This window comes from Fusarium sambucinum, chromosome I (assembly GCF_050947815.1).
Source record: "Fusarium sambucinum isolate potato_lamoka chromosome I, whole genome shotgun sequence".
Lineage (NCBI taxonomy): Eukaryota > Fungi > Ascomycota > Sordariomycetes > Hypocreales > Nectriaceae > Fusarium > Fusarium sambucinum.
In genome coordinates this window covers 1,518,542-1,540,918 of record NC_139294.1, presented here as the reverse complement: position 1 = coordinate 1,540,918, position 22,377 = coordinate 1,518,542, and the positions used below count along the sequence as shown (strand labels likewise).

Here is a 22,377-nt window from a genome sequence, read left to right as displayed (position 1 = left end):
CCATCACGTACCCTCATAATCAACCCTTCATGATGGCATTCATTTTTATGAATTCTGCAATTCCGAATGCCTTTTTTGTTTTAGGCAACACGTGGACAATTTACAGCTGAATATCAACCACATTCCCATTTATTATTTTACACAAGAGTTCTTTGAATCCGTTCTAACTGGACACCAGATATCCATTTCGTAGCCTAAGTCTCCATCGGCATACCCTCTGGGTATCGCCCTCCGGAAACCTCAAACTCATCTGCTATCTTCTCCAAGGTCTTCATTTCCTCTTCCGAAAGCTGGCAGTCTTGAGCATTTTCTTCTACTCTGGCCGCCGTGGTTGCTCCTGGTGCTGGGATTATAGTGGGCAATCCCTCGCGGCCGTTTAGACCTCTCACCCAGCTGATAGCGAGTTGTGCTGGGGTAATATCCTTCTTTTCAGCCACAGCCTTGACCTGCTCAACGAGCTTGAGGTTGTGCTGGAAGGCTTCGGGTTGGAAACGCGGAAACTTGCTGGCAATTCCTTGACTCTGGAATTCAGAGCTGTTGTTAAAGCGGCCAGTAAGAATCTGTTTTGGTCATTAGTTGCGTGAGATTTTCAGATGAAGTATATAGATGTACTTACACCACGTCCAATGGGTGAATAGGCCATGATGGGGATGTTGTGCTTGGCACAAGCGGCAGCAACGCCGTTGTGCAAAATGTCTGTGCTAAACAAGCTGAGCTCAACTTCAACGAGGCTAATCTTGGCAATCTTGACAGCCTCTTCGATAGTCTCGGCGCTGCATTCTGAAAGAGCAATGCCGCCAACTTTGCCAGTATCGATGTACTCCTTCTGAATGACGCTGAGGGTCGTCTCGAAGGGGACCTTGTGGTCTCGCCTCGAAGGCGCAAAGAGGTCAAGTTTTTTGGTTCCGCCGAGCTGGTTGATCACGTTGTCGATTGACCTTCGAACGTTCTCTGGGGATCCATCGAGCTGGAACTTTTGGAGATTATAGGTACCTTTCATAACTATAGTGATCTTGTTTGCGTCTTCGGGATACTTTGTGAAATACGCCTTGAGCAGGGTCATGCTATTGTATTCTGGGGGCCCGTAGAACTCGGCGCCGCTCCAGAGCATGCAGCCGTTGTTAGAGGCAGCGCGCATGGCTTCAATAGCCTGGTCCAGAGGGGTAGCATTTGGGCGCCATGTGAAGCCTGTAGAATGTGAGTTTCTCATGTCTTTTTCTCAAAGGGAATTTACGCACCCATGAGGCCATAGGCGACAGGGCCAATTTGCTTTCCAAGAACCTCGAGCATGTTGATTATTGAGTATAGTAGAGTGTTGTGGAGATGGTGTTACTGGTATCAGTAAAAGAGGCTTTGAGATGTCTCCTCGTCAAAGGTGACATGATGCTTATATATGTATTTTTTATCCCACTTGATAACATCAACATTCATCATCGACTCTAATCCTAAACGGCAATGGTGATGTCGCAGCCCCGATCCATCGGCGTTACAGCGTCAATGTTACATAAACCCGAGATCTGACTAATAAACACTTCAAACTACGGGATCAGAGGTTGCTTATCATGGATTTATGAACCACAACTATGAAGAGAAGTGGAGATAGGATATTGGCTTGTGTTTCTTAATCCGAATAGTGAGATCTTATCACATAACAAATGTCTTTCTACGGTGGGCAGGTTATCTTGGTAGGTGGTAGTGGGAGTTGGTCTTCTTAGTGAGACAACCGATAACTATCTGTGCCTAAACAATTTATAAGAATAGATTTCAAGTGCCATCGAAGCTATCACTTGAATAAAAAACAGTTGAGCGTCCTGACCTGACTAATGCCTACATTAGTCCAAAGAGGGTGATGATACCCTCAGAATTCAATCAGAACGCCCTCTCTTCCCCTCTTCGGCTCTTGCATCACTTCATGTTCGGTCTCCGGCTCCTCTTCATACTCATCCTCTGCCTCTACCTCCGACGCCTCATCCAAATCTACTGGTCTTACGTCGACCCGCTTCGCACGAACTCTGAACCGAGGCTTCCTCTTGGCATAGCTGGTGATCTTCCTGTCCATTCGACGAGCACTCGATGCATCCGCAGCACGAAGCATCTCTGGAGGCATTGGCATGACACCACGCGCCTGGAGCCACCAGTCAGGAGACTGCGAGAGGCCAACTTCTGCAAGGCCAGTTGACGTTGTGGGCATTGTGTGCTCGTAGTGACAGTCCAGACCCCATTTACAGACTCCATGGTGGCACCAGTGTCGGCATGGTGAAGGGAGTTCCGATGACGGTGATGTGGTGTTGGGTTGAAGTGGCGATGGCTCCTTGTCAGTGATAGATTTTTGCTGCTGTTGGTTCTCCGGGTTGTGACGACTTGACGAAAGCCCTTGAGCGGGTTTAAGCTTGACTTGAGGGGCTGAAGTGTGAGATGGCAGAGACGTCGAGGTCCCTGGGTTTTGTTCTTCAGAAGAAGATTCATGAGAAATCGATGGACCCCATATACTGGCACTGGGCTGCATCACAGATTCACAAGGTTTTTCTTCTTCCACTTCATCGCTGGCACAAGCGTCATCTCCAGTGACGGGATCAAATCGGAGCTTGTAGGTATACTGCTCTGCATGAAAGACACCCAGGTTTCCCATGTCCTTGGTCTCATCTTCTGATAGACTTCGCGGAACGCCGACGATTTCTACCCAGTCAGGCAAAAGGTCTGCAGGGATGAGAGGCACAGCAGTTGCGGGCTGAACAATAATTTGTCCTGTGGGTGTGATCTCCTCAGCTCCAGGCCTAACCAGGAAGAACTGAGGTTTCGGGGTGAAAGTCATGATGACTACGACTGCTGCAGTAGTGATGAGGAAAGACGGCTGTTCGCCAAGCTACATAATGCGGGAGGAGTAAAGCGAACCAGAAATTCATTGTGGTCGTTCTGTTGTGTTTCTTTTATATCATTCAGTAACAGAGTGCTTGCTGACTGTGCGCTGTCTCATGAACCGGGTTTGCTGCAGTACAGACAAGCACAAAGGTCTATGTAATACTTGAACAAGTTTGTCTCACCTAACGAGCCTCCACACGAATCTTGACATCCAAACCATCCACACAATAACCTAACTGCCTAGGCCCATCTCTAAGTTCAACTTCTCTCTTCACCCATCGACCTGGTTTGCCTCCGCTGTCCTCGTCGGCAGCGTTTGCGTCGGCCTCTTTGCGCTCCCTCTCTTCCTCGGCATCCTCCTCGTCGCTGCTTTCACCCTCCTGGTCATCAAATCCAGCGACAGGATCCCACTCTCCTGTTTCCCAGATGAGGCCAAGTTTGAGGGGGGACAGGCCAAATACCTTTCCAGCAACTCCTTTGACGGCGTACATGTCGTAGGATTTGGGTATCTTTGTTACTCTCTCCTCTCCCTCATTTCTATGAAAGGTAACAGTGACCAAGCGAGCTTCCAAAAAGGCAGGGTTGACTTCTGACCTACGCATAATGCTGGGTGCGCCGTAAATCTCGCATAGTTCTGCCCAGCGAGGGTGGTGGGCCAGAACATCTGCTTCGGCTTCCTCAGGTGCGGCCGCAAGCTGTTTTCCGATCCGAGAGAGGTAAAACATCTCAGCATTGGTCCGGTCGGCTACTGTGACCTGACTAAAGTTGAGAGACTTGAGCGAAGCCAAGCGAGCGACGGTAAACATGTGAGATTCTTCGGAAGAAGATGATTTGGCATCAGCGTCAACAGCATCGTAGAAGGGATTGTGACCGATTCTCAACCCCACCAAACCAGGGAAATGTTTGGGGATCTGGTCCACGAATTTCCATGACTGGATATTGTTGTATGATACATCGAGGTACTGAACGCTCTCTGAGAACATTGGGCCTTCGACGCCTTCCGGTGCGATTGCAGTGATGTTGTTTCCCTTGAGATGAATATTGCGCAAAGACGTGAGTGCAGTGAGTGTACTAATATCAGTAAAGGTGGCGAATTCGTTGATTTCAAGGTTGATCGATGTCAAAGTCAATGGAAGGCTCCCATAGTTTAGTGCTGGGAGAGAATGGAGTTGGTTTGATCCGGCATCAAGAGCTGCCAAAGACGGACACTTTGTTGCGATGTGGCAAACTTCCTCCCAGCTCATCATGGTTTCCTCCAGGGACAGCTCTTTGACATTTTCCACAACGCCCTGAGTTTGGTTTTCCAAAACTTCCTGGAAACGGTTGCCACTGCAATCGTGTCAGTAAAACGGTTTATGTTTTTGATAGATATAACGCACTTGAGGGTGAGATGTTGTAGTTTTGGTAGCTCACGACAAATGTCAAAGACAGGATCAAGGTGTTGGAACAAATTGCGACTAAGGTCCAGTTGGGTAATTTTGGGGCACGTCTTGGTAATGGTTCCCTCACTTTCATCGTCTGCCCTTGCGTCGGCAACCTGAAGATCATCCAGGATCACAATAGTCAGCTCGCCGATATTGGCTTGCTTTCGGCGGATCTTCTCGAAGCCGACCTCCTCGGCACGCTTTCCGAAAAAGATGATTTCTTCTGCCGCCCTTCTACCATCTGGAAGCGTGTACTCGCTTGCATATTTGTGGTTGGCTGCTGCTAAGAAGTGACGCGGCGGGTCAGCCGGTCGAGAAGGACGCACAAATGAAGCAGCGGTGGGGAACTTTGATTTGCCTGTGAGTGTCAGTTTTGTTGTATCAAGCACAAGCAGTATGATCAGTCATAAGGAAGATAGAGGGGATGTTTGGTCTTACAGGTGAAATAGCGAACGCCCTTGTGACATCCGTCATGTTTGCCTCGTGCTGAGTCGTCCCATTCTACGCCCAGCCATGTTCCTGTTGTGCCTGCGACTTCACCGACGTATCTCACTGTGCAAAGGGCGCCGTCATAGGAAATGCGCTGTCCAACATGTTGTGAAGCTGCCATTTTTCTTTCTTTCTTGGCTGAAGAATAAGGTAAGTAACATCAATGTGACGCTTCGCTGGACATATTCGAGAGGTCACTCATTGGATGAGGGTGGAGTTGAAATTCTTCAGCCAAAAAGAAACAGATGGTACTTATGGAGTGTACTGTAATGATATGGCTGCAACGTCAATTATCTTATGATAAATAAAATATTACATTATTTGTAACAAAATGATTAAGTACTTATCAGGCCGAATCAATTCATACTAAATACAATGTGATTGAATAAGGATATCGCTTACATCCAAACTTGCCACAGGGTAAGGTGATCTATCACTATCATTCCACAGCATCCACTTTCCAACCTCAACTTACCACCAACATCATCAACACTCATAATGTCGTCTTCTTCCATCGAATGCCAGCATCGTTGTGCTCAGATGCTCTCAATGGCAATGCTTCTTCAAGACATATCTACTCGCACCAACCTCTTGGATCAGAAATGCGCCAACTCAAAGTCTCCACAGTCCAACTATGTCTCCCCATCAGCTCAACCACGCCCTGATGCGCCGACTCAACAGATCAGCCAGCTACCTGACAGAACTCTCTAAATGATAGAAGTTAAAATATCTATCTATTCATCAAAGGTGGGTAAGGTCTCAATCTTATGGCAAAGAAACACCCAAACTACAAGTCACGGCACGTAGTTGCATTTGCCAAGTCTTCAGAAAACTAATAAATACTCAAGGAAATTCAATTGGAAGCTAGTTACTGTTCATACTAAATCTAGCTATTGTGGTTCGTTCGGTGTAGAGAATGTCGGTCGTTAAGTACAATCAATGCCTGTCAATTTTCATATGGCATTCTGGTATCGTTTCGCTCAAAATCAGTTTACTCGACCAACCTTTCCCTTGGCATGATCACATTCCTCAAGGAACCGGTAGATTCCCTCAAGACCTTCGTAATCTTCGGATTGTCCAACTACCGAGCTGGCTGGAGGGGACATTGTCTCGTATCCGTCAGTCTCAGCCAACCACGGGTTGTCAGACATATCGTCCAAGATTTCATTATGAGCGAAATACTCTTCGTCAAGAGTCGAAATCTCATCAGTCTCATAACCCTCCAAAGATCGAAGTGATACACTTGGTTGTTTCCCGCTGTCAGGGGCGAATGGGAACTTGAGAGCTACTGGAACGCCAGCAGCGTCGTCAAACTCGGCATCTTGACCCACCACGCCGCGCTGGATCCCAATGTCATCGCATAATCGCTCGAGGGTGTCGGCGTCGACGCCTGGAAAGCGGACTCGAAGAGTATTGTGTTTCTCTAATAAAACTGGAAGGTCACCTAAAATTGCAAGTCTGCGGAGGTCGGTATCAATTGCTCGGAGATCCTGCAGTACTCGGCCGAAGTCGGAGGACAGGACATCAAGAAAACCCTCAGTGTTGAGAGAAGCACCGGCCGCAGCAGCCTGAGCCTTGAAACCAGAGGTCTCGGAGGCGAAGGGGATGGTGGCAGCGAGAGGGCTAAGAGCCGTGACGGTGGGGCTGAGGTTGAAGTCGACGAAAGCGCCGGGAGCCGAGTTGGAGAAGGCTGAGAGCTTGTGCATGGCCTGGCCTTCAACTGGCGACACTGCTCGATACTGTCGATCACCTCGAGGACCGAGGCCGTCATAACGGAGCTTCTGGCCAGAAAGGAAGAATGCTCTCATGGCTTGAGAGACATTCTGCACGACCTGAGCCGGAGCTGCCGGACCGTGGGAGAAGTATCGAGCACTGCCGCCGAGACTATATCCACCAGCACTTCGAGGGAAAGCACCACCCGTCAAGTTGGGACGGAGGGCGTTCGCAAATGGAGCTCGGCCAGAGAACTGCGCAACACGTTGTGAGGTATTGGAGCTCGGGAGCTTGGATCGGTCGAAACGAGCAGCCTTGGGCTCGGAGCTAACGAATCTCCTAATAACTCGGTTGACGTTCTGAGCTGCGGAGCTCGAGAACCATCGGCTAGTATGGCGTTTCTGCTGTCGAAGAGCAGCAACAGGATGAATAGGTTGACGAGCAACTCTGGCGGTTCTCAGTGTAAGTTGGTTTTGCAGGGGCCGCGTCATGACGACAAATTTGGTCCGCACCACGTTTGTGGTTTTGGCCACGGCGACTCGCAGGAGCCGTCGGGCCATTGGACCCCACAGCGCCTGTAAGGACGCCATTGTGAAGTTGTGTACTGAGTTGGAAGATGGTTGTAAAGATCAAGTACAACTCATACAACTGAGTCGGCGCTTATGACACTCTTTATGGCGGTGATAATTCGCCACGTCATGCGCCACACGGAAGGGGTCGGGTGGCGGACTGCGGGGTCGAGCTAAGATAAAAAAAGATTAGCGTTTGTGTACAGTCAGCAATCTTTACCTCCACCAACCAGCATAAATTTTCATGAATTTGAACTTCCTTCACTTGATTCTCTTCTCTTCATTCCTCAAGGTCTGGCTCGCGCGCGCGATGCGCAAGCGTTGTTAATTTTGCGCGACCAGACCTCCCTCTCCTTCTAGGTAAGATCTTTTTGTCTCCCTGCTCTTGCTTGCTTTCTATGATGCATATCATACACGAACAATCCAAATCAGACCAACCACTGGTGATACTATTCTTTTGAGAACTACACTGAGAAAGCTTTGGACCTCGGGCATTTGCAGGATACTCTTGTCGAGAACCCCTTACTAACTGGTCACTAGTTGTTTTGTTTCACTTGCTATCCCATGTTGGACGTGCTTGCCAGCCAAGCGCGTCAACTTTTCTTACAAAATTAAAAGGTTTGTACACTTTTATCTTTTTCTCTCTTCACTCTCCCCCCTCTCCGTATGATGATCAAAACGACTTCAGGGATTCCTCATTCTTAATATATAATGTCGATACTGTTGTATTTAGTTTCAGCCTTGTCTGACTGGAGATCACAACGCACTTTTGCTTGCTTCCATCTATCATGACCGCAATTGCTAACTCGCGTTTGTTAATAGGTAATGCTCTTTGCCCTACCCTCTTGCCGAGCTTCTCGCAGCCACTGTATGATGAATATTTGAACGAACGGGCGGACATAAACGAGTACTGCTGCCTCCCACCCTAGAAAAGCGAGGACGTACAAATCCTTGTGGTGGGTGTGTAGTGGGACCTCTTGTTGATATTTCGTCACCTGATCGTGGCTTATAAAAATGGATTCTTGTCGATGTCTGGTTAAGGAACCGGTGGCTGACTGTTGAGGATCTAGGTATTTAAACAAGGAATTCTTTCTATTGTGCAACTGCCACCCACCCCTTTCGTGATGAGTTATTTTTCAAATTGTATTCACACTGTTTGATTCGGGGTCTTCGGATCCCGGGATATGAACACAACATCAACTTCTGATTGATCGGTATGTTATTCACTGCTTGACTTGACTAGAACCTCATCACTAACTTACCCAGATTTCACTTTACGCTTTTTGTTAATATCAAAATGATGCGGCCATGCTGACTCCGCCGTAGGAAAATAACCTATTTGCACTAGCCCTCACATCTGCCATGGTAAGACAAACATTTTTTATTTACACTACCCCTACCATATGATGACTATGCTATTATTAGCTATATCCGAGTTCATCATGACGAACAACCTATTCACCTTGGAGAACTGATTTGGTTCCTTTCACGCTTTTTGTTTACGAGATGATCTAGTGAACGTTATGGCTAACCAGCTTTGCCAGGTCCACAGTTATGAGATTCGCATACGGTGCAGCAATCTATTCTCATGAAGGATGCAAGCATATGTTCAATGCAAATGCACTCCGTCCCTGCATTATCATTATTGCTTCTAGGGCCTTCACGTCATTGGTTCCTTTCAGGAAGAGTGATACTTGTCAAAGTATCCCCTACAAGTAACAATATGAAGGAACAAAATTGGTTCTCTTTTTCTTTTACTATTATTTCAGGGGAATACTGGTATAGGTATCTTTGTTCTTGAGAGAAACCGATAATATGACAGCCCTAGAAAAACTAATAAAAGAAATCCCTATTATTTATTTCTGTACTTCACTAGCAAATGCAAGTCCAAGCGTCTTAAAGACTCCGGTTTTTAATGAAATGTATAGATTAAAACTAAACAATACCAAATCAAGGTTTTCTCAATAACTTCCACTTTCCCACCAAGAATATAACTTTTAGGGCAACAACCAAACTCTATAATTAGAGTTTGGTAAGCTGTATGCAGCTGTTTCTTCCGAGCTATACGCAGCTGCTTCTTCCTCCTGCAATCATCGATCCACCAAAATCGTGCCACAATATCAACATAACAGTCAGTCAATCGTGGTCCCTACCCTTTGATCCATAGCGTTAACCGGGTCGCAGATGTGGTACATCTACCCCCGGTCGCCCGGCTAGATCACGTATGCCGCCGAAGCTTGTTGAAAGACACCGACATCTATCGAGAAATATCTAAAGGGGGGGGTTGGAGGCGAGATAATTCATCTTTTCAAAAAGAAAAGAGATACTCACAGGCAATTGTTGTGAAGAGAAGATACTTGGCCATGGATAAACCTCCGGCAGTGTAGCAGTAGTGGTAACGGTATGTGCTATATGGGAAATAGCAGTATGGATCATTCAGGCACATCCCGTTACCACGCCTGCTACACTTCTGAAGATTTATTTATTGCTACTACTCTTTTTCTTTGGAAGATTGAAGTGTGTTTATCTATAATGCGCTGGAAATACAACAAATCTCAATCATTGACTTTTGAACTTTTTACCTCGGCTGATCTTTTAGTGAAAATGTTGTCTAAAAGTGTGTTGAATTACGTGAAGTCGATGTCTAAAGCTTTGTGTCCTGGTATCTACGCAAATGGCAAAATCAACCATATCTATCTCCATGTACTTGTACGGCTCATCTCTTGAGCTGCAGTCTTGCATTCATTCCGACAATGCACCGGATCAAATCCCAATCATCTCGATGGCCTACCCAGTCAGTAACAACGATGCCAGTGGCTGCAGAACCGATCTTGAGCTTGTTGGGCCCCTTGCCTTCTTCGCCGTGGCACATGCAGAGGTATTCAATGACAGAAGGATTGACCTTGGCGGCGATGCGCTCTGGCCAACAGGTAGCATTGAAGAAGTTGCTTGCTGTGAGGAAGTTGACGATGAACGGAGGCAGATCAGCATCCTCTCTGTGATCGTTCATACCGGCGAGGGCAAAGGTCTGTTCAGCAGCACGCTCGAGTTGCCGGCGACAAAACTCAATCTTCTTCTGGATGTTTTGACTCTCGGTGACTGTGTAGAAATCTTGAACACGGATATGCTCTCCTTCGCCCACCTGGCCATCTTCACAATTGTCAGGCCAATCGCCAGCGTCGATGCCCCAACCGCGGCCATCCCAGCATGATTCTTTCATCTCGTCGTCCAAGTAAAATCGTCGGACGATGACAATGCGACCACGCGCACCGCCTAGAGTGGGAACTCTGGGCTCGGTCCACCAGCGGCTACGCCTCTTGTCAACGTAACTATGCTTCAGGTATTTGCCGAGCTGCTCGTCGGTACCTCTGCCGGTACCCTCGCGTTTGATACTCATGATAATGGTCTCACTGGGGTTCTCATCAAGGAACTTGTAGATCTCTTCGACCATGTCTCTGAAGTACCTTGCACCGGTCAGGGCGATGGGAAACACGCTGTGCACAAGAGCAAGATCGTCACTACTGGAGCTTACAGAAACTCGGATGTCAAGAAACCGAACGCCATTTCGGAGTTGCTCTGGAATGTCGACCGCTTGACAGCGAACAGAAGGCAGGGCGGTAAAGCATGTTGGTGAGTTGTGCGTGCCGGGAATGGAAAGCAAAGGGAGAGGCCAATCGTCATGAAGCTCCTCCATCCATTGATGAAGTTGAGCAGAAGAAAAGATGGCGAGAAAAGCACCGTTGGGGGTATAGACAACGGTGAGGTCGTGATTTCCGCCGTCAAGGTTTTTCATAACAGACGACTTATTTGAGGAGCTCGGAATGTCGACTTCGTATTTGTGGTTTTCATATTTGAAGGTCAGGCGGACAGCCTCTTTGTTGCTATCAGCAGCTCTGATCCCAGTGTCTTTGGTCTTGAAAGGGTCGATATTGACTGATGCTTCTTCCTTTATAATCGCATCGCCCTTGGCATGTGTTTTGTTTGAGCTGTAAATAAGGCCAGTGATGCTGGAGAGATAGCCAGTCTTTACACGTTGACTTTCGAATCGCTGGGCATCAATGAGCTCAATTGGGTTAATGGTAAGATTGCGAATAGTGAGGTTGGCCATGGCTGCGGTTGTCGTAGGATGAGATGAACACCAGGGGAATGGTGGCGTCTGTTGAGCACTGTGGTAGGAACTTGACAAGGGCTACTATGTGGAGGTTGGGCAGAACTCCTCACAATGGATGAAGTAAAAGAGTTCCTCCACCAAGATCACCGATAAGCGACAACTCTTTGCATGCGCAACTACAGCGACCGAATATGTATGTATAAAAACAAAGGTGAAGAACTGGCGGGGAGTTGAGAGCAGCGCAAGGATCAGTTGTGGTGGGGACATGGTGAAATGGCCACCAAAAAGACGGTAAGAGTCTTGAAGCTGGAGAAACATGATAGTACCAATTAGCTTTATAGTTAGCTATATGAGTTGATAATTAACAGAACACTATTTTTTCATGTATTTATCAGGTGCCGAGATAAGAAAAGGCGTATCAATGAGACTTGTTGATTCCAGGTGCTAAGCATCTTGCCTTGTAGCCATACTTTTCTGTCGGCAGTTTCCGATATTGAGTTGAATTCATTAGCAGAACAGAGAGAGAGTCAAGAAAATGGCTTGCAAGAGCTTGATTGTCAAATGGTATATTCCTTGGTAGGCCAATTTGACTAGCAATTGACCTGGCGCAATAGTTAATTACAACACAGAAGCTACGAATGCTTGTATCTGATGCCTTGACCAATACGAATTCAAGGAAATATCCCGGACAGAAGAAAGCCTCCTCGAGTTGGATGGATGTCAATAACTAGCCAGCAAACTAGAGCAAGATCGACACGATCTAAGCTGACCCGAACCTTTGAACTGGGACAACAATGGTGGGAGGAACCAGGGCGCAGAGTGACCGTGCTTTGCCTTTCTGGCAGAGAGTTGCCATTCCATCTGAAGGGGTGTGTATTGGCTTTAACTGAGTGGTGATTGAAATGCAGACGCCATGGCAATACATAGGTACAGTAGCGTAAGGGCCGCGGGAATGGCGCTCTGAAGATTGAGCAAGTACGATGATGATGGCTGAGACGGGAACTGGACTCCAATATGGCCCAGAATAGGCTATTGAAATTCGTGGCTGCGAGTGCGGCTGACCTTGGGGTTGTCAAAAGGGAGGCCAGACGAAGATTGTGAAGTCAAGCAAGTCCTGGAAACGATGGTGAAGAGGAAAGGTTCAAGTTTCTCGGGTATCAAGTTTTGTAATAATTAAACAAGAAGATGTATTAAAGATCATGTATAATAAGAAATTGGAAGTAGCCCAATGATTTGCCCCTTCAATATCCATGTGTCGTACATGTCCATGTGCTGTCATCCCTTCCTTCGGGTTGCATCTGCCCCAGAAGTATTAACCAACTCCCAAAACCCCATGTGTCTTGTAACCATCATAAAAAGGCCGTTAATCATGCTCAGCTCAAAAACTGCCATCTAAAAACAGGAGTCTAAGGCTGAAACATAAACAAGAAACGCTTGCGTCCATGTCCTCTCCTTTCATCACACTCGCTGAAAACACCAGCGAGTTGCCTTTTTTTTTATAGGAATGTCTGTGTGGATGTTTTCACAAATTCGAACGAGATCATAATCTCGTGGAACATGTGCGGTATCCTGTCGAGCTTAATGACTTGAACGTCGTCTCTTTGCTGCTGCAAAGCCTTCATCCTCGTCTTCCGCCTCCTCACGAGATCGTCGGAGTGGGGGTGTACCGCGCTTCTGAAGGAGTTCGCCGATAACGTCTCGGCTTCCGATGACATTGCCTGTGCCTTCAACAACGAGGCCAGCATCGACCTCGATGTTTAAAGGTCGGGGACAGCCTGACTCATCGATCATGGGGATGCCACAACGTCCAGAGCTTCCTTCGTGCAAAGCTTGAACAACTGCTCTGGCAATGGCATTGGCCTGCTCTGCGGGAGTGGCAGTCAAGCAGACGATGTTGTTGCTACGTGACACATTGACGGCAGTGTTGATACGTAGGCTAATTGGTGAACTAGTCTCAGATGTCTCGTCTTGATCATCAGAGGCCATGGCAACACTGGGCATGCTCGGGACAGCCGGTCTAGGAAACAGTCTGTCCCCGATGCGCCCAGTCTCTTGAGCTTGTCTGGCCAATGAAGACATCTGTTGATTTTGCCTGTCCAATGTAGTTGAAAGTTGTGCTACAAAAGAAGCAATATGAGAAGGGATCCGTCTTGGGGTGTATGCTGGAGGGGGACCATTGTCTTTGGGAACGGTGACTCGGGGGCCTTGGGGTTGAGGGGAGTTGTTTGGAGGGCCCATGATTCTTTTGTGCGTTGTAGTTTCTGATGACAACAATAGAAGGGCGAGAGGTTTGTGCTCCTAGTTTATGTCTTCTCTATTGGGAACGGAAGAAGAGAAGGATGCAAGTTGCAAGTTCGTCTTTCGAAGAAGAATGAAGAGCTTTTTAATGATGAAGAGAGACACTGATAACCTAGCACGGCAGGCAGGATTGTCGTTTATAAAGGTTTCTCAACGATGAGATTGCCGTTTACGCCAACGGGACGACAAGAGTCTGTCCTCGACACAATAGGCAAGGCCAGGAGACAATGTGGTGGTCGAGAGCTCTGCGCCACGTATGGTAGGGGGTTGTCTCTGGCTTGCTAAGTTTGATGACGCGAGAATTGAGTGATGACTGGATAGAGTTGTGGGAGAAATTCGGAGATGAGGTCTGGAATACACAGCGGGAAGAGGGCTCAAATATACACAGTTGGACGCAAGGGGGGGCAGGAATAAGGGGAAACATGCAGGCGAGTTATCACCAAGACCTGGTCATGGAGCGTTGGACAATACAGAATGGATCTATTCAACACCTGATTGATTGTCTTGACATGGGTCAGCGATGGGTTTCTACAGCACAATAGTACAATTAACAGCAAACAAGATCCGTAGAAGAATCCCATCTACCCGCACAGGGGAAGAGGGTGGGTGTGTGGGAAACATGTCATGCATGGACCCTGGTTGAGACTCTACTATAAGCCATCATTTCCCATGCAACTACCACAATAGCTCAAAATAGGATTGGATGAATGGATCCTCCAGCCTGAATTTGACTCCAGTGTACGAATAGGATGCTGTAGCTGATTCACTCAGAGACAAGCCACCAACAAAGCTTGAGACAGTAAAGTCATATGTCAACAACCAGCTTCCCGAGGCTGTCAGAGTAGGGCGTGCCTGAAAAAGCCAGCAAAATTAAAATGTACGGTCTCTGAGCCTCGACCAAAAGTAACGTTCGTCAGGGCAAGTTTTGTTTTGTTGTATCCGTACACAATGTGCTCTTGTGAGCACTTCATCAAAAGGCTGCTGTTGACGTGGAGTAAGATACACTTCCTATACACGCCCCCTCCAAGTCCAGAGAAAAGGGCTGAAACCAACGCGAGGACCATCTCAAGACCACGTCCATGGAATGGGATGAGCTCTAGCACCGGACAGGGCAATGTTAGCACGTACAAGCAGGCAAAGACACGAAACATGTGTAGTAGGATGCCTTGTTTTCGATTGTTGGTAAGATCTTGTTGCCTATTGATGGACGCTGCGGATGGTTGCATAGCAATTTATTTCCTTGTTGAGTGAAGTGTGAAGTGCCTGTATTCAAAGGTTCGGATTTATGCGAGTTTCCTTTTTGACAAATGACATGTAAAAAGGCTGCGAGCTTGTGCCGCTGTGTAACCATGCAATGCTATGCTCCGATGTTATGGTGTCTTGCTGAGGTATTCATGTATAAAGTGAGACTGTGGAAGATTAACTGCAGCCACGAAAGAGAGTAACACAAGATTTGAAGTTATGCATCTGTCAGATTCACAGAGAAACTCTGGCATAAAACGAGTGACGATCTCTACCTAGTATCATAAATGATCAACACAGAAACAAGAGTCAGGCATCTCCTACCCGGGTAACGAGTTGACCACAGTTCCTCCCTTTCTGGAAAATTGATCCAATCGGCAAATGCTCATCGGCCAAATTGTAAAAGCAGGGCGTAACAAGGCAGGTTGAAGGCAGCTTGTTGGCCGGTAGAAAAGCGGAAGGCGTGAAGTGGCTTTTGGGGCGTGGCTTGGCGGCTTGCAGCTTCCTATTGTCCTCAGAATGCGCTTGGTATTGTTGTCCCATCCCCTGTAAAGTAAGGCCGTAGTCCCGACCGACTGGGCTGAATCGAGGCACCGGCCACGGGTGACACCTTCCGTCTATTGCCCTCTATTGAGGCTCACTTTGGGTTTAGCGCCCGTAAGACAGACCCGCCTTCCGCAACCACCACAGTGTCATTGAGTCGATAGGTCATTGCCTCCCTTGCAACTTTGACTCTTCAACCTCAACCAACAGACGGGTAAATGCACCCTTGACATCGACAATAGGGAATACGTCCTACTTACATACCTTGTCCATGATCCAAAACGGTCACACGCCATTCATCATCCCGCGACAAGGGATACACTACACCATCACTCTTGAACAAACAAACAATGCCAAACCATCCACACCTATTTGACAATTCGCCGATCAATTATACCTCTTTCTTTAGGTAGACTTCCCAACAACAAGGCAATACTTAAGTTAGTCACTGACTAATGCTTGCCATGCCACTCACATTCTGGTGTCCGCTCCTCCTTGTCCCAAGCTAAATCTCGGGTTGTGACGACTGTCAAACCATTGCCCCGGTGCTTCTGTCTATTCAAGCTTGGGCCTCTTCACCTCCAATCGCACTTTTCTGCATTTCCTGAACCTTCAGCGCCTAGTCCGTGGTTACCAGCAGAGTGACTACGCTATAATGGCGTACCGGGACGGTGTTCTTCTGGTCCGCCCTGCTGGGTCTTAATGCTGGGCCACGAATGCATGGTACCTATGCTAGCTCTCCTAGTCATTATTGCACCTAAGTTGTTATCCACCGGGGAAGTACAACTCAGTGGCTAATTCGCTACATGGCATGCTCTCCGTATCAAACGCTTTGGGAGAACAGCAGGACTCCGTTTTGTTCTGTCACATTCTTGTTCTGGTGGTACAGGAAGCATAAACGGCTGTCAATCTCCCCCTACTTTCGGAAAGAACTCCATAGCCTTTCGTCAACAACTGCCGATGCTGTTGGGTGATCCGCTTTCCATGATTGTCGAGCCCCATACGTACATTCTGTTTCAAACAAACAATGATGTGTACATACGCTGAGCAAGATATTTGTCATTTGGCTTGGCATTTCGTTAATTACGGTCTTCTTCCGCCTCTGTCGGTACGCAAGTCGTCAAAGAACAATGCATACAGCATGGTTGGCTCTTATTCCCGCGTTTCATGACGGATATCTGGGATGACACGCCCCCTCCCGAAAAGCTATCTCGGCGACTTCACGCTCAAGGGGTGAATAAGTCCAATTAACTTGCTCAACATTATCATCCGAACACCTGGACCAACAAGCAAACAAATCCGAAGCTTCTAAATATGTCTCAAACTCGGATCATTATCGTTAACTTCATGATTGTGCCAAAAAAAATTCCATTGTGGCTCACCTGAGATCTGGCCAAAAGACTAACTAGAGAAGAGCCGAATGTACAAGCAGGCTGATTGCCTCCTATCGACCTGCTACCCTGGAGATTGCGAAGCCTATATCCCGGCGTGATCGGGATCCAACAGTCTTCCTGTATTAGTTGAATCTGTCTGGTGGATAACCGAAGTCATATTTGAGGTGTCTGGCCCGAGCTCACCAGCCTACTGCACAAGAAGATGGACTGGTACAAGGCAAATATCGGCGTGATGCAGACTCTACTTTTATCTCACAAGTATAGGCAATGGCTATAAGTGCTTCGGCCAAGTCAGTAGCTCGGAGTTCCACGTCCCATGTCCTGCCTTTACACTCTCCATACTGGGATTCAAGTGTTATCCAGATCCTGACCGTCAAGATTACAGAATGATATGGCAGGTAGGCACCCAGCTTATTGTTCCGTTTCTAGGCGTTGAGTCTTGCACCAAACAAGGTTCTAGGTTTGATATCGTGAATTGGAACCAAGAGGTACAGAGCGTAAGTTACTGATCAACCTTCCGAGAATTCCACCCAACAGTCCGTCATTCACTCTCAATTATCACATAATATAAGAGGGGTCATCATATTATGCACAAGGTTTGTTTGTTCTCGCTCTTATTCTGTACATGAATAGGCACGCATGTGTCCGTGCTTAATGCACGCAAGGCTACCTCAATGATGCTTTTTTGCCACAAGACACCGACATATACGGTCTCTTTTCGCTATGTATGCGTGATGTTTGTCTCAAACCCCTCAGCAAGAACGTGAGGTCCGGTCACGCAGGGAGAGCTCTGAAGAATAGGCTACTGCGATATCTTTTGTCACATTCAAGCAACGTCTGCAACTCTTGCTGCAGGTGAGATAAAACCTTGGCAGCCAAGCGTATGTACGTTTCAGCCTCAGGAGAAACCTGCTCAGCTTCCAAGTACAAATCTCAGGTATCAGAAAAGTCGGCCGCTTGAAGCATGAGAGACAAAATCAGCAGGTTAGTTTATATTACTTGGACTATACTTCTTGGGCTACTTTTTCTTGTACCCTGGGACTTGAGAGGTCAACGTTTCTGCTACCCACTAGGCAGATACCAAGGGACAATAATCACTATAGACATGCAGCCGTGTAGTATATTCTTTCGAATTAGAGCCGATATATTGCAGACCGCCCTTGCGTAGGTTCAAGAATCAGCACATCCGAGAGGAGTCACATTGTATTCATAGCCAGCCTCTTGCATACCTGGTGCTTGGAGCCTTGGAACTTTGGCTATACGGAGATAATTCTCTTACGCATTGTCTCACATTTCAGCCGCATATTTCTCTACTACTGACTGTTCAGTCTTTTTGGAGATGATCATTGGAATGAATAACGGCAGTTTCTGAGAGATGATCAACGTTGTCAGACATGTCTTCCGGAAGAGGATGCTGGCCTTTGTCACATCGTCTCATCCTCTGTCATGTCACGACATAACGGGCAGTGTGTGGGTGTGATGGAATAGCCTTTTCTTTATCTCTCGGCTCTCGCTCGATTTCTACTTCTGAGGCTTCATGGTACCATGCAGGACCTTCACTGCTGCAGGGTTGACTTCTTGGGTGCCACACACAAGCCACTCCAAGACACCGCTTGCACTTGGCTGGCCTCTTTCAGAATTCATACTTTGTGCCTTCTTACAACGTGACCTGACGAGCTCACCCGGATGTGCAAACTCTCGGAATTGCGTCGGCTGTAAGACCTGGGTGATCGCAAGCCATAGAGCAGATGAACCTGTAACACGCCAGGTCATTCAAGCGGGCAGTTCCTCAAAGATCTGTTCCATCATGTCTTTGTCCATATGTTTGATCGACAACTTCCTGTCCAGGCATAAGCCCGCTTGTGCTACAATTACTGATGTAAGCCTGGACATCTAAATTCCGAATAAAGTAAACCCACTTAAGTACCTTGTTGGATCGGCTGAAGTCTAAGTTGGGACTCTGGCCTTCGGAGCGCTTCTATATCTCGAGTTTATAGTTTGGCTCGAATCACATACAGCTTGTTCGTGGGGAGGTTGGGTTAACGATCGATCAATCACGTAGATAGCTGAAAGATAGGTGTCATGATAGGAAGATTGTACAAGATACCCAGCCTGTGGCGTTACCAGTACCCTGACCACCTGCGTGAGTATGAGAGTTTCGGATTTCCGTTTGCGGCCAAGGCCATCATGACAACCCAATCCGGCATCGGAGCTTGATTTAAGGGTCCAGTCAGCAGACAACGTCACAAGAGGGAGGAGATTCAACATGACTCCCGTAATAACTTGTTTTCTTTCTTAGTTCTAGCTGCCGTCTGCATTCGCAGCGACTGGGCATCTAACAGCCCATTAGAATCCTTCTATCATTCAAAGATCGACTTTCTAATTAGCGATCAATCCAACCTCCACCACGTCCTGGCTGGTCTCGCCCGCCTACTGCATCAGCTCGGCTAGAAATCCTGGAAAGAAAAAGATGTTGAAGTTCTTTTGTTTCCTCATCAAAACGCCGCTTTCACATTGGATGCGTCGTCTTTTTGTCATTTCCCTTGTCGTGGTATCGTTATAATGCAAGTCTTTTTGACTCTTCTTTTGATTCGCCTCACAAATGCAGGTTTGCCCTAAAATGTCTTTGTTGAAAGACGCCCACTCCGTGCCTGGTATATCGCGAAAGAAATCTCCACACCCGTGGAACCAAAATGGTTTTTGGATAGAAATCATGAATAAAACAAAAGCCGGAAACCGACCGTCCTCCCTTCCGGTGGGAGATACATAGGTTTCGTTGAGAACCGTACGCCGCCTAAAGTTGCTAAATCAAATGTACTGATTACACATCTGTTGAGATGTATGCATAGAGCTGTTGAATACTCTTTTTGTGGTTTGAAACCATGTCACAAGACGGCTTAGAAGTTAAGAGTCTTGGGCTTCTCCCAGCTGAAGCCCTGGTTGGTACCGAAGTGACCGTTCTTGGCAGTCTGGAGGTAGATGGGCTGGTCCAGGTTGAGCTCACGAACAATGACACCAGGTCGGAGGTCGAAGTTCTTGCGGATGATCTCAACGAGCTCCTCGGAGGTCTTCTCGGAGGTGCCGTAGGAGTCGACGTAGATGGAAAGGGGCTCAGCGACACCGATGGCGTAAGAGAGCTGAACGAGAGCACGTCGGCAGAGACCAGCGGCGACCAGGGACTTGGCGATCCATCGACCAACGTAGGCAGCGGATCGGTCGACCTTGGAGAAATCCTTGCCGGAGAAGGCACCACCACCGTGGGCACCCCAACCACCGTAGGTGTCGACAATGATCTTTCGGCCGGTCAGACCGGCGTCACCCTGGGGACCACCAATGATGAAGAGGCCAGAGGGCTGGATGTGGTAGATGGTCTCATCGCTAAGGTACTTGGCGGGGATGACCTTCTGGATGATCTTCTCCTTGATCTCCTTTCGGAGCTCCTCGGTGGTGATATCAGGAGAGTGCTGAGCAGAGACGACGACGGTGTGGACGCGCTGGGGGACGACGGCACCGTTGTCGTGCTTGTACTCGATGGTGACCTGGGTCTTGGTGTCGGGTCGGAGCCAGGGGAGGGTGCCATCACGGCGGGCCGCGCTCATGGCAGAGTTGAGCTTGTGGGCGAAGAGGAGAGTAAGGGGGAAAAGCTCAGGGGTCTCGTCGGTGGCATATCCGAACATGATACCCTGGTCACCAGCACCGAGCTGCTCAAGAGCCTTCTCGTAGTGGAGACCCTGGGCAATGTCAGGGGACTGCTGCTCGATGGCAACGAGCAAGTTGCAGGTCTTGTAGTCAAAACCCTTGGCGGAGTCATCGTAACCGATGTCCTTGATAGCGTCACGGACAACCTTCTGGTAGTCGAGCTTGGCCTGGGTGGTGATCTCACCGAAGACCATGATCATACCAGTCTTGGTGGCAGTCTCGCAAGCAACCTTGGAGAGGGGGTCCTCGCGAAGGCAGGCATCGAGGATGGCGTCGGAAACTTGATCGGCGATCTTGTCGGGGTGACCTTCACCGACCGACTCACTGGTGAAGAGGAAAGAGCCCTCGTTGTAATGCTTCCATGACGCAGGATCAGCGTGGACGCCGTTGGAACCGTTGGTAGCCATTGTGAAGATTGGGATGAAAGGAGAAAGTGAGGGAAGAGACGGCTAAAGGTAGACAGACACGGGAAAGTCTGACTGTTGGGTGACGAGAGAAAAGGAGTCACTGAAGATGCGCTGTTAGATAAACTGGCAGTACAGAGCGATTGTGACGGCAGGCTTACCTCAGAAAAAGAGTTGATTAAGGACGGGAAAGATAAAAGAGGATGAAGAAGGGAAGAGCAAAAAGAAGAATTGAGCGGGAGCTGAAGTACCTTAAAGGAAAAGGCGGGAGGGAGGGGATGTGCGAATACGTTGATGCAGGCTTTGATATGAGCGAAGTGGGGGGTGGGAATTTTATTTGCGAGAGGTCGGAGAGAATAGGTTGAGAGTTTTTTTTTTTCTCCCTACACTTTTTTCTTACTGGGTGTATACATTCATTTTCAGCCAATCTTATCCGATACTCGAGAATTGACTCGATCCTTCACCTACGCGACGGCTATTTCTATGTACCTGTTGAACAATACCTAAAGCTACAGTAAGTTCTACTACAATGGTTTCTCATGTTGGGAACACCCAAAAGGCGGGGAGCGACAAAAAAAAATACTGCCAGTGCTTTTTTTCTGTTGACCGGCCGTCGGTCAAAGTAGTCTTGGATCTACAGGGCACCGAATCATAAGGGTATACTTTGCTTTAGTATGAGGGGTTAGCGCGAAGCTCAGGTACACATGTTATCGCTGGCCAGGCTTTCGGTGATTGATACCCTGGACGTTAGAGGGGTAAATGACACTTGACTGGGAGAGAAAGACACCTCCTCCGGAAGCCGAAATTTGTAGCCGTATTGCGCCATCGCACCTGCCGCCATTCAACCACAGTAATTACACAGGGCAGTGCAATCAGGGTAGGTACTCCTTACTCGTACTCGTCTCTCCCCCGCTTCCCGCCTGTCCATTGTCTATCTTAGTAGTCCTAGTAGTCTATCCCCTCTCTCATCGTCTGACTTTAGGACAATCCGGTCGAAGGAACAATGGGTCAAGAGTTGCCGAACCTATCAGCCTCAACCCTTGTTGAAATGATCCTTGACCAATTCCCTGACTGATTGACAAACACGTGCCATATCCGGAGAAGATGCCTAGTGTTGAGTGGGTGATGATACCTAACTTTACAGTCATCATGATAGCCCGAGTCTCGGCATGATATAGTAAAGTTGGTACATGGCGGGGCCGAAGGAGCTATACCAGTTGAGGCACGAAGAGATGTATCCATGAGAAATAACTTTTTTTTTTCTGGCTGCCGAGTAGGAGGGGCAAAAAAAAAACTAAAGAGAAAAAAGAGACGGGAAAAAAGAAGGCGAAAAAAAAAGGACTAACAATATACCCGAACTTTTACCCCACCATTCCAGAACGTGTGCCAAAAATTGACAATGGAAGAGGCTCGTCATCATCACCACATCTATCTAGAAGAAGCGTGCATCTCTGCGATATTCAAGTCATATAGCCGGTTGAACCTTGGTTATCCGATCTTGCATACATACACACATCATTAACCCGTTACTGTCCTCTGTTCCCAGCCTGCAACTGTTTCTTCAAAGCGGGGCTGCTTAGAAACGCACTGCAGCTAGCTTCGACCCTGGAAGCTCCCAGCTTCTGTACTGCA

The 22,377-nt window shown here is 47.8% G+C and overlaps 7 protein-coding genes across 7 annotated transcripts; all 7 read right to left on the bottom strand.

Moving 5' to 3' along the window:
• Window positions 1-194: 194 nt before the first annotated feature.
• On the bottom strand, window positions 195-1,290 carry FSST1_003238 (NADP-dependent oxidoreductase domain-containing protein; the record flags this gene model as incomplete). The annotated part of the gene is made up of 3 exons (XM_083229301.1): window positions 195-560; window positions 617-1,188; window positions 1,239-1,290. The coding sequence occupies 3 exons, from the start codon at window positions 1,288-1,290 to the stop codon at window positions 195-197; spliced, it is 990 nt and encodes a 329-aa protein (XP_083086668.1).
• Window positions 1,291-1,858: 568 nt separating this feature from the next.
• Window positions 1,859-2,812, bottom strand: FSST1_003237 (uncharacterized protein; the record flags this gene model as incomplete). Its single annotated transcript, XM_083229300.1, has 1 exon — window positions 1,859-2,812. One exon carries the CDS (start codon window positions 2,810-2,812, stop codon window positions 1,859-1,861), a length of 954 nt encoding a protein of 317 aa, XP_083086667.1.
• A 229-nt stretch (window positions 2,813-3,041) lies between these two features.
• On the bottom strand, window positions 3,042-4,893 carry FSST1_003236 (uncharacterized protein; the record flags this gene model as incomplete). The annotated part of the gene is made up of 3 exons (XM_083229299.1): window positions 3,042-4,188; window positions 4,239-4,641; window positions 4,722-4,893. 3 exons carry the CDS (start codon window positions 4,891-4,893, stop codon window positions 3,042-3,044), a joined length of 1,722 nt encoding a protein of 573 aa, XP_083086666.1.
• An 865-nt stretch (window positions 4,894-5,758) lies between these two features.
• On the bottom strand, window positions 5,759-7,075 carry FSST1_003235 (uncharacterized protein; the record flags this gene model as incomplete). Its single annotated transcript, XM_083229298.1, has 1 exon — window positions 5,759-7,075. One exon carries the CDS (start codon window positions 7,073-7,075, stop codon window positions 5,759-5,761), a length of 1,317 nt encoding a protein of 438 aa, XP_083086665.1.
• A 2,695-nt stretch (window positions 7,076-9,770) lies between these two features.
• FSST1_003234 (PLC-like phosphodiesterase) lies at window positions 9,771-11,162 on the bottom strand (the record flags this gene model as incomplete). The annotated part of the gene is made up of 1 exon (XM_083229297.1): window positions 9,771-11,162. One exon carries the CDS (start codon window positions 11,160-11,162, stop codon window positions 9,771-9,773), a length of 1,392 nt encoding a protein of 463 aa, XP_083086664.1.
• Window positions 11,163-12,743: 1,581 nt separating this feature from the next.
• Window positions 12,744-13,403, bottom strand: FSST1_003233 (uncharacterized protein; the record flags this gene model as incomplete). Its single annotated transcript, XM_083229296.1, has 1 exon — window positions 12,744-13,403. One exon carries the CDS (start codon window positions 13,401-13,403, stop codon window positions 12,744-12,746), a length of 660 nt encoding a protein of 219 aa, XP_083086663.1.
• Window positions 13,404-19,539: 6,136 nt separating this feature from the next.
• FSST1_003232 (S-adenosylmethionine synthetase) lies at window positions 19,540-20,748 on the bottom strand (the record flags this gene model as incomplete). The annotated part of the gene is made up of 1 exon (XM_083229295.1): window positions 19,540-20,748. The coding sequence occupies one exon, from the start codon at window positions 20,746-20,748 to the stop codon at window positions 19,540-19,542; it is 1,209 nt and encodes a 402-aa protein (XP_083086662.1).
• Window positions 20,749-22,377: the final 1,629 nt, after the last annotated feature.